Raw genomic sequence first — 13,849 nt, 5'->3', positions numbered from 1 at the left:
CACCTTCTTCACAAACAGGCAGTAAACTAGCTGGACGAGACGGAGGAGTTGTAACGTTCTGACAACAAGCAGTTTTCCCTCCAAAAACTGCACCTTCTAGTTTTCCGAGTTCAGGGAGATCGGCGCGGGACGCAGGGGTGATGATGTACGCTGAAACGGTGACGGAGAACGGCGGCGAGATGATCGAGAAGGATGAGGCCCAGCATGAGACCGTGGAGGAGAGAGCGACTGACGGGAGGTGGATGCATACGGTGCTGGGTCGTATTCATCGGGTCTCGGGGCAAAGTCTCTCTCGTAAGCTGAGTAACCACGTCGTTGATCCTGCAGATGGCAGCGGCAAAAACGGGATATATGACCCCTAATGCCACAGTAGAAGCAGATGGGGCGCGGAGGACGCCATGTAGAATAGTGGCGCGGCCTTGGCACTTGCGTTGTCATGGCAGCCACATGGTCACATCCGACGTCCGCAGGCACAGTTGGAACTGGTGCAGGGGCCCGCGATGCAACTTCTGCGTACGAAGGCACTGAGAAGCGAACAGGAGACGGGGCATGTGCAGCGCTTGTCATTGATGCCAGTTCGTCCTTGATTATCTCTCGCAGGTTGGGAGGAGGTGTGCGGACAGACGCAATGGCTGGGTTGCCTGAAATAAGGCCGTGAAGTTCTCTGAGAATTGTGCGGATAAGGGCCCGCAATTCATGCTCTTTGGTAAAGCGAGCGTCGCAGGAGGCGTGTGGAAGGCGCATAGAATGAAGCGCGTCCAGGCGTTGGCGTGTAGTGATAACGTCCCGGACGGTAGTCGGATTCTGGATCACGAGAGCATTGAAGGCCACTGAGTTGATACCTTTCAGTAGATGTCGGATGCGATCGGCCTCCGTCATGTCATTTTGTGCTCGGCGCCAGAGAGCCAGAATATCTTCAATGTAGGACATATACAATTCGTCGTCCCCCTGGATGCGGGTTTCGAGCTTCTGCATCGCTACTGCAGAGCATCCTGCAGACGTGCCAAATACCTGACGGAGATGCCCCGTGAAGGCCGACCAATTGGAGAAGTCTCGATGACACTGTGGTCTCGATGAGAGGTACTCACGGTGTGGTGAAGCCTAAGTGGCTGAGAAGGAGCGGTTGCAGCAGCGGACGCGTTGGGTTCTGCCATCGCTGTTGCTTGGGGGCACAACCGTCGACCAGACCGGAGCTCCAGGGGAGACGGGTAGAGCAGGAGGACGTGGGAACCAAAGCATGCTCCACCACTTATGAGACCACGTCCAGTACGGCAGCAACCAGGTTATCCTTTTTGTAATCCAGACGCACGAGCCAGAGAGCCAGCCCGCGTGACATACGATGATGATCACTAGAATGGTTCGGTCATACAGATGAAGATGAAGTACCTAGTCAGCGCTCACAATATATATATATATATATATATATATATATATATATATATATATATATATATATATATATATATATATATATATATATAGATATATATATATATATATATATATGCGCATGCGTGATTGCATGGCGAAAACAACCGACAGACCCTAACATGAACATCATGATCACGACATGTGTCATGTAACAATATGACGACATGCCATGCTCATGATGGGCTGGCGGCCTTTTCGCCAGCTTCATTTATAAGAAATTTGGTATTAAGGGACGTGAATGTATTACGAAGGTATGGTACTGGTACAAACATGTTAAACATGAGATGCGTGTCATGTAACAACATGACTACACGCTACACTCATGATGCGCTCGCAGCCGTTTCGTTTGCTTACCGAACTCGGTATTACGCGACGCGAACAGATGACATAGGTAACTGACAAATCCAAACATGATAATCACGGCATGCATGTAATGTACCTACATGTCTGCATGCCACACTGATCATGCGCTCGCAGCCGCTTGGTTGGCTTCACATTGGCATTACGTGGCGCCAAAGGATGACGAAGGTATGTTACTGGTGCACACATGATAATCACTAGATGCGTGTCTTATGAGAACATGACTACATGCCACAGTCAATGCACCAATACATTTCAACGTGACGCGGTACGCGTGCTCGCCCGCGTTCATTTCGTCGCGTCACGCCGACGTTGCCACGGCAGCGCCAGTCCTCGCAGGCGCGCGCCGACACTATACGCACAGTCGCGCGCCACGTGATTGCATTTCTGGATTTTCTGGAAAGATCCAAAAGAGAGAACATAGCAACGCAAGTGGACAGGGGACGTTACGGAGCAGTGGTGGTTGCTGCGTTGCCCTGAGGTGTGCGCGTTTCAGTGCGTCCGGCGTCCCTCCATCCCGAAAAGAGTGAGACGCAGTGCTGTCTGGGTAACACATCGGCGCGAATTGCAGCACGTTGCATTTCGCGCCGGTTGCCGTCGGGCCGCGGACGCTGGTCGCACCTGGCGTCAGACTACAGAGTGCTCGCGTTTTTCTAAGGTTGCGTCGCTTTGCCCAGCATGTGCACGCATCAACGCTACATTGGAGTATATTGGGTCCCTTAAGATGCGCTCGCGGCCGTTTTGCTAGCTCCACATATAGCAAATTTGGTGTTACGTGACGTCATTGGATGACAAAATATATGACTGGCGCAAACATGATAACCTTGACATGCGTGTCATGTAAGAACATGACAACTTGACAGGTGATGTATATGTGCAGTTAGCAAAAATTTAGTATACGTGCAGCTAGGGAAACGGCTCATGGCCGTTTCGCTAGCTGCACATATACTAAGTTTGGTATCACGTGCCGTGAATAGATGATGAAGGTAAAAGACACATCCAAACATGATAATGATGGCACGGAAGTCATGCATGGCATCATTTACCTTCACGTGATAACGTTGGGCTGCTTTTAATGAGACATATCGACATTGCTTGTTCGAGCTTGCTTGATCGATTCTCACTGTACGTGGGATCTGCCACGTACAGTGAGACATTGCTTGATCGATTCTCACTGTACGTGGGATCTGCCAGTTTTAATGAGGTATAGAAGATATGAATTTGTGTAGTTAAATACAGGGTATGCTTCAGGTGTGAAATTTCAGCTCGTATTCACAGTAAGTGATGATACAGACATCTTAACAAAGTGCTACTGAGCTTCAGCATCATGAACCTCGAAGCTATGAAGTAGCACGAAGCAATGCACGAATAATATATTTGTTGGGGTTTAACGTCCCAGAGCCACCATATAATTATGAGAGACGTCGTAGTGGGGGGCTCCGGAAATTTCGACGACCTGGGGTTTTTGCAATAAACACGCGCACTAAAATCTGAGCACACGGACATACAGCATTCTTGCCTTCATCGAAATTGTAGCCGTCGTGGCAGGCATTCGAACCCACGACCTGCGGGTCAGCAGCCGAGTGCCGTAGCCACTACACCACAGTGGCGGGTAAGCAATGAACGACACCTTCGGTGACAATAGCGTAATATCACATACAAAAGCCACGCATGTGTGTCTGCCACTTTCCATATTCGACATTTTCAATGATGATGAGAGTCATCTGCGAGGGACAACGGAGTCTAGTACGCGTGAAAGAAAGTCAGAGTGGTCAGACGTAGCGTTTGTTCACAAAGGCAGCTCCTTGAGGCTGTCAAAACCACTCGCGGTGCGTGATGAAAGCAGGTGAAAGCGGGAAAGCGTCGTCTGCTCTGCCCGCCGGCGCTCCGCTCTCCCACAGTGCTGCAGCACCGATCCACCAGGAGAAGGCGCGGCGCTGCGATTTCTGGAAAGGTCCATAAGGGAGTACATAGCAATGCAAGTGGACAGGGGACGTTACGGAGCAGTGGTGGTCACTTCGCCAATTAGAAAAAGAAATGGATGCTAGTGGCCCCATAGCAAAGGCACATTCAGTGAACATAGCAGGATAGTTTGAAATAGCCAGTTATACGTACGCAAACGTTCGTTTTCTGCGGCGTGGTCGAGGGCAATGCGAACGGGCTACGCATGGTTATCGCGTTCTGCTCTTGAAGGTGAATATAAAGCGCTTTCCAAGTTTTTGCATATATTGCTCGTAAATGATACGGTGCTAATAAAAGTCACCGAAAAACTGGCTGAATGGGTGATTCACGCTCTTCTGACAGTTTTGATAAGATGCTGCAATGCAGAAAATGAATCTCTATTAGTGTAGAACAAACCAAATGCTAAGGCTGCATTCTTCCGGCATAAGGGGAAGAAGATTGAGCAATTTATCGAAGAGAAGAATGAGAAAGCAAGCTTCACCTACATTCAGCCGTATTATAGTTCTGATAGTGGTGGCAAACTGAGCAATAAAATAAAATAAGCCTTTCAGGGCAGTTTTTGTGAGACAGGATGCTGATCACGTGTATTCTCGACAAAATATTTTTTGTTTGATGAAGGTGGAAGGCTTGTTCCCGCGTTGAACCTAATAGGTCTAACTCAGCAGGCCTATGCTATAAACAATGTCACTTAATGTCATGATTTTGCACGTCTACATTTCTCCAATGGCCAGTATACGCTCGCGAAATTCCATGTTTTGGACGAAATAACACAGTTTACGAGCTCAAGGATTTTAATGTTTGCTTACGACCTTGCAGTATATACAAGTTTCACCCACATAACCCAGGGACGCTTTTACATCACCTGTCAATAAGACTCCTGCAAGGTGGTTTTTTTTCGAACTACACATTGGCAAGAGTAGTTACACTAATCGCACGCATTGCACTAATTGCAATAATAATTGTTATTTGCGAATGCTAGTGCCACACTTTTCGAAACATAAGGATTCGTTCTTCCTTCCTAAACAGCTAGTTTTGTGTTTAAAAGCAGTGTCATACTCTATACCAAGAAGCGACGTCTGTATGTAAGGACGAACCAGCTACACGAAAAGGGATAGATGTCACACGAATGAGGCAATGTTAGTGGATGGAAAGCCTACTCAGATTTTCTCATCGTGGCAGTGTAATGCTGTACATGAAGCTTGTAGCTCTTTTTGAGCTGTAAGTGATTTTAGTGGATAGTAAAATCTCTGTCTACAGAGTAAGAACCAATTGAAAGCACGTACAATCTGTAAGTGACTCGACCTTAATAACAGCGCATGAGTGGTCACGTGACAAGAACAGCAGTCTTTCAACTCTGCTGAAGGTGTCTGAAAAAGGAAACAAAGTAGATAATGAGCACTTGTGAAATATTCTTTGGTATATCTATACATAGCAAAAATGACATAGGAATGCCGCTTACTGTAACGTTTTTGAAGATTACGAATCGTAAGGTGTAACCGGGATGTTTGCAGTTGTGTTTCAGTAGACACAAAGTTGTTGTTTTAGCAAAGAGAAATATAGATTACGAGGTTAGAGAGTTGAGCCGTTAATGCTCAATAGACAACATAAGTGCTCAGAGCTTCAACCGTTGAATAATAAACTTTATTTCTTGCAGAAAGTATTGTGAATTATTTTGCCGTTCACCGATGGCGGCCTCATACCTTATAATCACGGAAACATTATAACAACGTCTTTTTGATTAACCATTCACTCACCTGCCATGAAATCAGAGCAAATCGATGCGCTTATGTTTTAGGCATGTAAACCGATTCGAGGCAAGTAAGTTTATCAGAATAGCATCATCTATATCAGCGTATTAAATAAACAATAAGCATTAAAGAAGGGCACTAACACTCAACTAGTGTAAAACCAAGATATAGAGCTGCAGATTGCATGGAGTTTTTATGTAGCACGTACACTGCAAATTCTTTCTGTTCAACTAAACACAAGACAAATGGCATACCGGCCATGCATTAGAGGTCCGCAATCTACGCCTATAGACTATTTGCCGTAGGACACCTAGGAACCGCCATCTTGGCCTCTTAAGTCAATGTTTTCTTGTTCTTGCATATCGTGACATAAAATAACAAGGGCATGAAACACAGTATGCAGAAACACACTCTCTGCTTAGTTGGCAAATACAAAAGAGGAATGTTAACAGAAACACGTGTTGACACTGAAATCCATGCGTAAAATAGCCTATATATATTGCGAACCGCAGAACGGTGAAATTTCATTTTTTTCCTTGTGAAGAACTAACTAGCCGAGGTTGCTTGCACAATGCCAGCGTCGGCGCTGTCTCGCAAGACCGCAGGTGCATCGTCTCTCTTTGCGAGTTGGTAGTTCAGTGTTTAGAGCTTTGTTTATTGTGAGCCAGCGAAGGAAAAAAATTGGCCCCATATCTGCGCGCGTCTCTGAAAATGTCGAAAGACCACAGTGGTCTACCAGCCGTATAACGTGAGCCCTGGTTACATGAGCCCTGGTCTCATGCGTCACCTCTCGTGATTCTTTTCTCTGACCATTTATTCCTGGTACAATTAATTCAATTGTAGATTGATCGAACAGATTTCATGTTACCGCCATATCACTGCATGGCACGCTATATTGCATCAAGATGGCAAGTTTGGCTAGTTGAATAACGTTCATAACTGAAATTTTTGTTGAAGGGCACTAAAAAACGGACGGACTGAAGAGGCTGACAAGGACAGCACTTGCTCTCACAACTGAAGGTTTATTATTGAGAAAAAATAACTATTTAAAGCAGAAACATGGTCTTTCGTGCATGTGCATCAGAACAGGGTGCAACAACAACCACTCTTGTCAGGATTACGAAAAACTTTACTTATTATGTATTATTTGTTATATTTTACAAGTACTAGGTGTCGAGATACGTGTACTCTTTATCATGCAGCACAATAGTAGCTTGGCTAACACAGTGATGTCCCTTCTTTCGGATATGGTAAGATTCCACTATCTCACGTGTAAGCTGGTCCTTGTGTCGAAATAATATTTCTGTTGCTTTAAACACGAGATAACATCCGCAGTTTTTGCAGTCATCCGCAAGGTGACTGTTACCTGATGCCTTAACAGATGCGTGATGTTCTCTAACGCGGTCGTTCACGCATCTTCCTGACTCACCTATGTAGACTTTTCCACAAGAAAAGGGCGTCATATATAATAGTCCCTTTAAGCACTTCACGAACATGTTACTGCGCTTTATGGAGCTAACTTTTGGACATACGGGCTTATTAAGGCGTGGGCGCAAGCTTGCTAGTTTCGTTTTTTCCAAAACACCTAACGTCAATGGTGTATCCATTTCCAACGTGCTTTAAGTTGTGTGCCAACTTGTGCACGTATTAAATGACAGCCATTTTCCCTCGCTTTTTGTCTCCGAACTTTACTTTTGTTTTTTGCCCTTATTTCTCAGGCTAGGACCATGCACACTGAGAAAATTAACTGTTTCCTGTAAACCGCTTTCTGCAATTTTTACACCTGACTCCTGAAACTTTCATTGATTAGATGCCCGCACAATTTCGGCAAAGCTGACATAACACAAGACTTCACTTTCCCCCTCTTTGCCATCTTGGAGTGCCCAGACGCGTAATCTAGCACTGGCTTAGCACTTATTGGTTGATAACACCAGCAATTGGGTTTCCAACCAAGTTGCCACTTTAAATCCAAGATTAGCAACTCATTATTTTTAGGCTGCTCGGTAGTGAACTCAAGGCCTATGCTACTTTTAAACACTTTCAACACATTCAACACCTCTCGGGAAAGATCAATGCCGTCTGTGAATAACAGGAAGTCATCCACATACCTGAAGACATGTTTAACAATTCCAGAAGTGTGCTGCTCGATTCCCCTGTCAAGTTTAATTAAAAATATTTCACTAAGAATAGGCGCTACTGATGAGCCTATACATATTCCGGATCGCTGAATGAAAGACTTATTTTCTCATGAAACAAAAGTAGTCCTTAGACAAAATCACAGCAGCTCCAGGAATGACTCTACGTTGACACAGGTTTTTTCGCTAAATTTAATTTCGTCATTTTGGATTGTAATGCAGTCCTATTTACGGACGCCGTCATTTTCTCGTGAGTTATGGAGTAGAACAAATCTTGAATGCCAATTCTGAAGGCATAGCTATGACAAGGATTACACTCTGAAAAAAAACTGCCGATTGCATTGAATTTTTCAGGTGATAGGGATCATCCACAGTAAGGCCTTCCAAGTTTCTCTGCAAATAACTAGACACCACTTTTTGCCATGCATCCCTCTCATAAACAATGGCCCTGAACGGTAAGCCGGACTTGTGGGTCTTGATTGAAAAGAACACCTCAAACTCGAGTTTTCTCGCAATTTTTCACCTGAGATGCCCGATCATATAAATTTATATCATTTAGGAGAGACTGCGCTGTTTTTATGACATTCCTGCTTTCTTGAACGCCCCTCTATCCAGAATTACAAAAAAACGCCTTCTTTTTCTGCCACAGCTAAGCGCAACTAATTCTGAAGCAGAAATTGACAGACGGGTTAGAGTCTATCTTGAGTCTTAAGAACGCCTCTAGTTGAAGCAATAACATCCACGCAGTGGTCGTCCGGCGCCTGCCTGTTTGTGAACATGTTCGTGAAGCGCTAAAAGGAGTAGTATGTATGACGCCCTTGTGAAAAAGTCTACACAGGCTAGTCAGGAAGATGCATGAACGACCGCCTTAGAGAACATCACGCATCTGTTAAGGCATCAGGTAACAGACATCTTGCAGATCACTGTAAAAAACTGCGGATGTCATCCTGTGTTGTAAGAAACAGAAATATTATTTCTTCACAAGGATTAGCTTACACGTGAGATAGTGGAATCTTACTAGAACCGAAAGAGAGGACATCACTGTGTTAGCAAAGCTACGATTGTGCTGCATGATAAAAAGTACGCGTATCTCAACACCTAGTACTTGTAAAATATAACAATTAATACATAATATGTACAATTTTTTTGTAATCGTGACAAGAGTGGTTTTTGTTGCATCCTGTTCTGACGCACATGCACGAAAGATCATGTATCCGCTTTAAATACTTTTTTTCTGAATAATAAACCTTTAGTTGTGAGAGCCAGCGCTATCCGTGTCAGCCTCTTCTATCTGTCTGTTTTTTAGTGCGCTTCAACAAAATTTTCAATTATGCACACCATATGTTCGTCCCTCCACCACATGCCAGCAGTGTATTGGTCGCGTGTCGTTCTGTATAGCCTGATATTTCCCAAAGGAAAGCATTTTTAAAAGGAATGTAATTATAGCGTGGAAAAATCTATGGCAGCGCACATGTGCTACTGGTGAACCGAAGTAGACGTCTGCCGAAGTATGCAACACCACATTAATAGCACAGGGCTTTTTTACACGTAGCGTTGCCATTTCAGCGCTGCTTAGGAAACACTACTAAGCAGCACAGAACATTGGCCTAATATTATTTACACATAGGCAAACAATGGCCCAATGAAGGCCTAGTTTCGCCACTTCAAAAGCGAATTCGGCAGAGCCAGCCAATACGATTGGTAAGAATTGTTCATAACGCCAGCCACAACACAATATTGCTACCACCGTCACACAATGATGCCAAGACAGGGCCATCATAGCCAGCCAAGCGCAGTATTGGCGCTGCCATCGTACAGTGACGGAAACAAAAGCCCATTATTTTTAGCCTACACAAAATGTTAGCACAGTCATGCTGTGCCGTATAGTAAACACACAAGCTTGCGTGGCCTACCAACCACAGCCATGCGGCACCGTTTAAAAACGATGACAAAACAGCCTTTCGTTGTCAGTGAACAAACAAAGCTGACTGACACTTCTAATACGCCTAAAACTTGAAAGCACTAATTAATGAGGACAATAAGAGACACATATAGGCCGGACAAAGCGCAACAGGGCCCTGACCTGTCTATTGGTGTTTCTCCCTGTCTTCGTTGATATTGTACTTCCAAGTTTTAAGATTATGAACCAACTAGCCTGCATTTTAAGCCGTTCGCAGTGCCCACGACCTACAGGCGGTGCACAGTGCAATCGAAGATGGCTGTGGGAGGACGAGCCAAACCGTGAACTTGCATAGGAAAAGATAGCACGCACGGCCGTATAGGCCATGCCACTTTCATCGGATGTACTCTTGATCGTGGAACGGATGCATACTGAGAAAAATATTTTCCCAAACGATAAGAACGGCATAATGGTCGCTACCTCGATTCTCTCCGCAAAGCGAAGGATGGTGATGTCAGCTGATTGACCGTGCATCAACGATGCCTTGCGTAATGTTGGGCGTGCTACAGAAAAATGCGCGAACTAAAGTTTACGTATGAAGGGAACGCAACTCAGAGATCATTCATGCCGAGCCTACCTGATGAATTCGCGGTAGTAGTAGGCCACTAGTGAGCAGCGCGTCATCTCGTCTGCATGGGACAGATTGTTTAACGTAGCGATGGTTTGCAAAGATACTACGCCACCATCATTATATGCGCTGTAAGCAAGTAACTACGGAAAACAATAACTTCCCAATAGGGATCGCTTATTTCACAGTCATGATACGACTTTCACAGTGCGCAATTAACCACACTAGAATGTTGCAGATTCCAGCTGCACAATCTCAGCAAAGATATCGAAAATAATACAAGTGTGCGCTTATCGCAACGTCGAAATTTTGAAAATTCATTGAACAACAGCGTCGCTTGTACGGTAACGGTGAAGTGCTAGAGAATTCAGCAGAAATGGATGGACTGTAGTGTTGACTGCACGTTTCATTGCTTTAACCATTTTGCTTCGGCCGTCTAGCTCGATCAAGTGTGTTGCGGCATGCAGTACTCCGTAATGTTCATTGTATTTGGTTGCGCTACATGCAATGCACAAGAAAAAAAGTACGATTTTATTTTGAGTTCGCTGAAGAAAATTATGCAAAAATACAATCTAAGGGACATATAAGCGTGAAAAAAAGGAAAAAAAAAACATCAACGCACGAGGGAACGTGACGTGAAACTCGCTGCTCATGAGTTCGCAGCAAATAGTTCTGTGTCGTTTTCACTCTCGGTGCGTTCGACGTCAAGTGAAAAATCCTCGACTTAAAGGCGGTTTTTTGAACACCACTGCTGAAAGTATTCAGAGAAATCCTCTACGCCAAACGACTTCGATAACACCAACAACGCGTAGCTCATCGTGCGCAACATCAACACAGCGTCACTCACCACGTTTATCTGGGCGCGCAGAACAATTCTGGCACCTACTGGTTTCGACACTTCTTTGCTGCGGCCATCGAACACATGGCCGAATGCTATTTATAGGTAAGACCGCTACGTCATAAAACGCTCGCTGTCGTGCGTCAATGGGCGAAACTTTTACTTAGAAGATCTCGTTTTGTTCAAGAGACTTTTAAGTGACTGTGACCATCGTATAAGTTCACTTGAACACCTCTTAGTAACTGAAGTGCTTTCCTGTCGAGAGTGCATGAGTAGGCCAGCCATTCAAAGCCACTTCTATTAATGAGTCTTCCGAAAAAAGTTTGGTGAGTATTTCTCAGTTTGAGGTGTGGCCATGGCCATTATTGAGCACGACAGTGTGAAATCACGGGTACTCAATAAATGAGCCTCGCTCAACATTGCCTAATTGAGTATACGATTTGTACCGTACGCCTAGGACAAAAAACTAATGAACTAGCTGGTACGATAAACTAAGATGCATTTCGAAAAAATCTCCCTATAGTTTTTTGTTGAAGTATTGCCGAGTCACTTCTTTGCGATACATGCATGGGCAGAACCGTCGCCCAAATTAGCTCATTATGCACTGTAAAGAAACAAGCACGTTTTTTCTGGGTTACGAATGCGTGCTTGTGGATTGTTTCAAGGTGAGTATGAAATAAAGCACATTAGGCTGCATGCGCACAAATTTTGCAGCTTTTTCTAGGTTGGCTGAGCAGGAGTGGTTTTTTATGTACGTACAAAAGCTGTGCTGCGCAAGCGCAAGGAGCAGTGACGTCAAACAGCGCACAGCTGGCGCTCCGGAACAGGCCTGTAAGCTCCAGGAGTGAGTCGTCACTAATCGGCTGGTACTTGATTCACGTCAGCTCATTCGTTAGCCTTTCCGTCGTTAGCTAACTCCCCGTATATCTTAGCACAGCCGATTGAGCTAGGCCCCTGTTAGTTTTTAGCAGTATAATGTTTTATGCTAAAGCCCACCTGAGCTCCATCAGTGGCGTAACCGTGGTTCACGCCATTTAAACACACCATGCAATGTTTAGTGATTTGATTGATATGTGGGGTTTAACGTCCCAAAACCACTATATGATTATGAGAGACGCCGTAGTGGAGGGCTCCGGAAATTTAGACCACCTGGGGTTCTTTAACGTGCACCCAAATCTGAGCACACGGGCCTACAACATTTCCGCCTCCATCGGAAATGCAGCCGCCACAGCCGGGATTCGAACCCGCGCCCTGCGGGTCAGCAGCCGAGTACCTTAGCCACTAGACCACCGCGGCGGGGTAAATGTTTAGTGGTACTCGGAGCTTCGCAACTTCAGTGCGTTCTCGTACTAAGTAGCGAAATGGCGCAACGAGCTAGCGTTCATTGCAATCGTTGTGCTGTGAAGGTCGCGTTTCCGCAGGCGCCACCGACCAGGAGCGTTGTCTCTTATGCGCGCGTTGATCAGAATTACAATTTGGGAGAGATCAAAGGTCACTTAGACTGCTGCCACGGCCCTGCTTATGAAAAACAACCCTGCTCACACACTAGAAAGTCTTACTTATGGCGGCTGGTCGTGCTCGTCTTGTGTATACCTGTGCGTTGGTTTTATGCGCCTTTCTGTCTGTTCGAACAGCGAATTTTAGGTGTCGAGCTGTGGCAGTGTGATGTTGTGCGCGGTAAACAGAGTCTTTCTCTGTGTACCATCACTCAGGAGTATTTTAGCCGAAAAGAAGAGGAAAACCTCTAAAAGACGTACGGACTACACATGATCGTTTGCTTGATGTAAAGGCACGTCTTTAAAAAACTTTCAAGGTAGCACACGTAACTCTTTCTCGACCCCAAAATGTTCAGAAGTGTTCTGCTAGGATCTTTCGAAGAAGGCAACTTCGAGTTGGTGATCGGGTCGCGACTCAGACTACTTCAGACGTCGTCATGCTGGAAGGACAACCCGAGTGAGTGAGTGAGTATGAACTTTATTAAGGTCCTGAGAGGAAAGAAAGCGGTGCCGAAAGCCCCGCCATCAATCCGGCGGCTCCACCCAGGTCGGGACCGGTAGACAGAGTCTCTCGGCGACGGCCCGGGCCCTCTGGACAGCCTTGAGCTGGGCGATGAGCTCTGTGCTTCGAAGGGCGGAGTCCCAGGAGGACTGGTCAGAAAATTCTGTACCCACGTTGGCAGGGCACAACCAGAGCATGTGGTCCGACACTCCCCTCTTTTCATTTAATATCAGTCAGGGTGTAAAAAGTGGTACACTAGCTCAACGAGGACAACGTTGGCCTCTGCCGAATGGAAGATGTAAGTTCAGAAAACGATAATGTTGCATATAGGTACAGGTTGCACATGGAATAGCTAACAATATCGCTGATAGTGTGGACCTCTTATAGCTTGCGGACTTAATTGATGATTGATTGATTGATATGTGGGATTTAACGTCCCAAAACCACCATATGATTATGAGAGACGCCGTAGTGGAGGGCTCCAGAAATTTCGACCACCTGGGGTTCTTTAACGTGCACCCAAATCTGAGTACACGGACCTACAACATTTCCGCCTCCATCAGAACTGCAGCCACCGCAGCCGGGATTCGAACCCGCGACCTGCAAGTCAGCAGCCGAGTACCTTAGCCACTAGACCACCGCGGCGGGGCAGCTTGCGGACTTGAGTATACAGATGTAGCGTAATAGACGGCAATCATTTGTAGGCAAGGTTTTGTCGTAACTTCTGTCTTTACCGCACTTTGAACAGTTTTTTGTAGAAAAAAACTTTCGAAAAGAGGGGCTTTAGTCATGTTGTGCGCAGTACTTTCGTGCGGTGTGCGGTGGTTATGGTTTTGTGCTTTGTGGTGC

General features: G+C 45.5%; 2 protein-coding genes across 12 annotated transcripts in view; one reads left to right on the top strand and one right to left on the bottom strand.

The window, feature by feature from the left end:
- LOC142771998 (uncharacterized) overlaps nucleotides 1-13,849 on the top strand; it is a 371,379-nt gene that overhangs the window by 87,943 nt on the left and 269,587 nt on the right. The window lies entirely within an intron of this gene.
- The window catches only part of LOC142772000 (uncharacterized), a 101,415-nt gene that overhangs the window by 54,950 nt on the left and 32,616 nt on the right, over nucleotides 1-13,849 (bottom strand). The window contains exon 4 of one of the 2 annotated variants that reach the window (XM_075874071.1): nucleotides 5,037-5,120. In XM_075874071.1, coding sequence (XP_075730186.1) covers nucleotides 5,037-5,120 — 84 coding nt within the window. The remainder of the gene's footprint in view (nucleotides 1-5,036; nucleotides 5,121-13,849) is intronic. The other variant, XM_075874072.1, reaches the window with a different exon arrangement.

This window comes from Rhipicephalus microplus, chromosome 9 (genome assembly GCF_043290135.1).
Source record: "Rhipicephalus microplus isolate Deutch F79 chromosome 9, USDA_Rmic, whole genome shotgun sequence".
Classification (NCBI taxonomy): Eukaryota; Metazoa; Arthropoda; class Arachnida; order Ixodida; family Ixodidae; genus Rhipicephalus; species Rhipicephalus microplus.
This window is presented reverse-complemented; position numbering and strand designations above follow the sequence as displayed.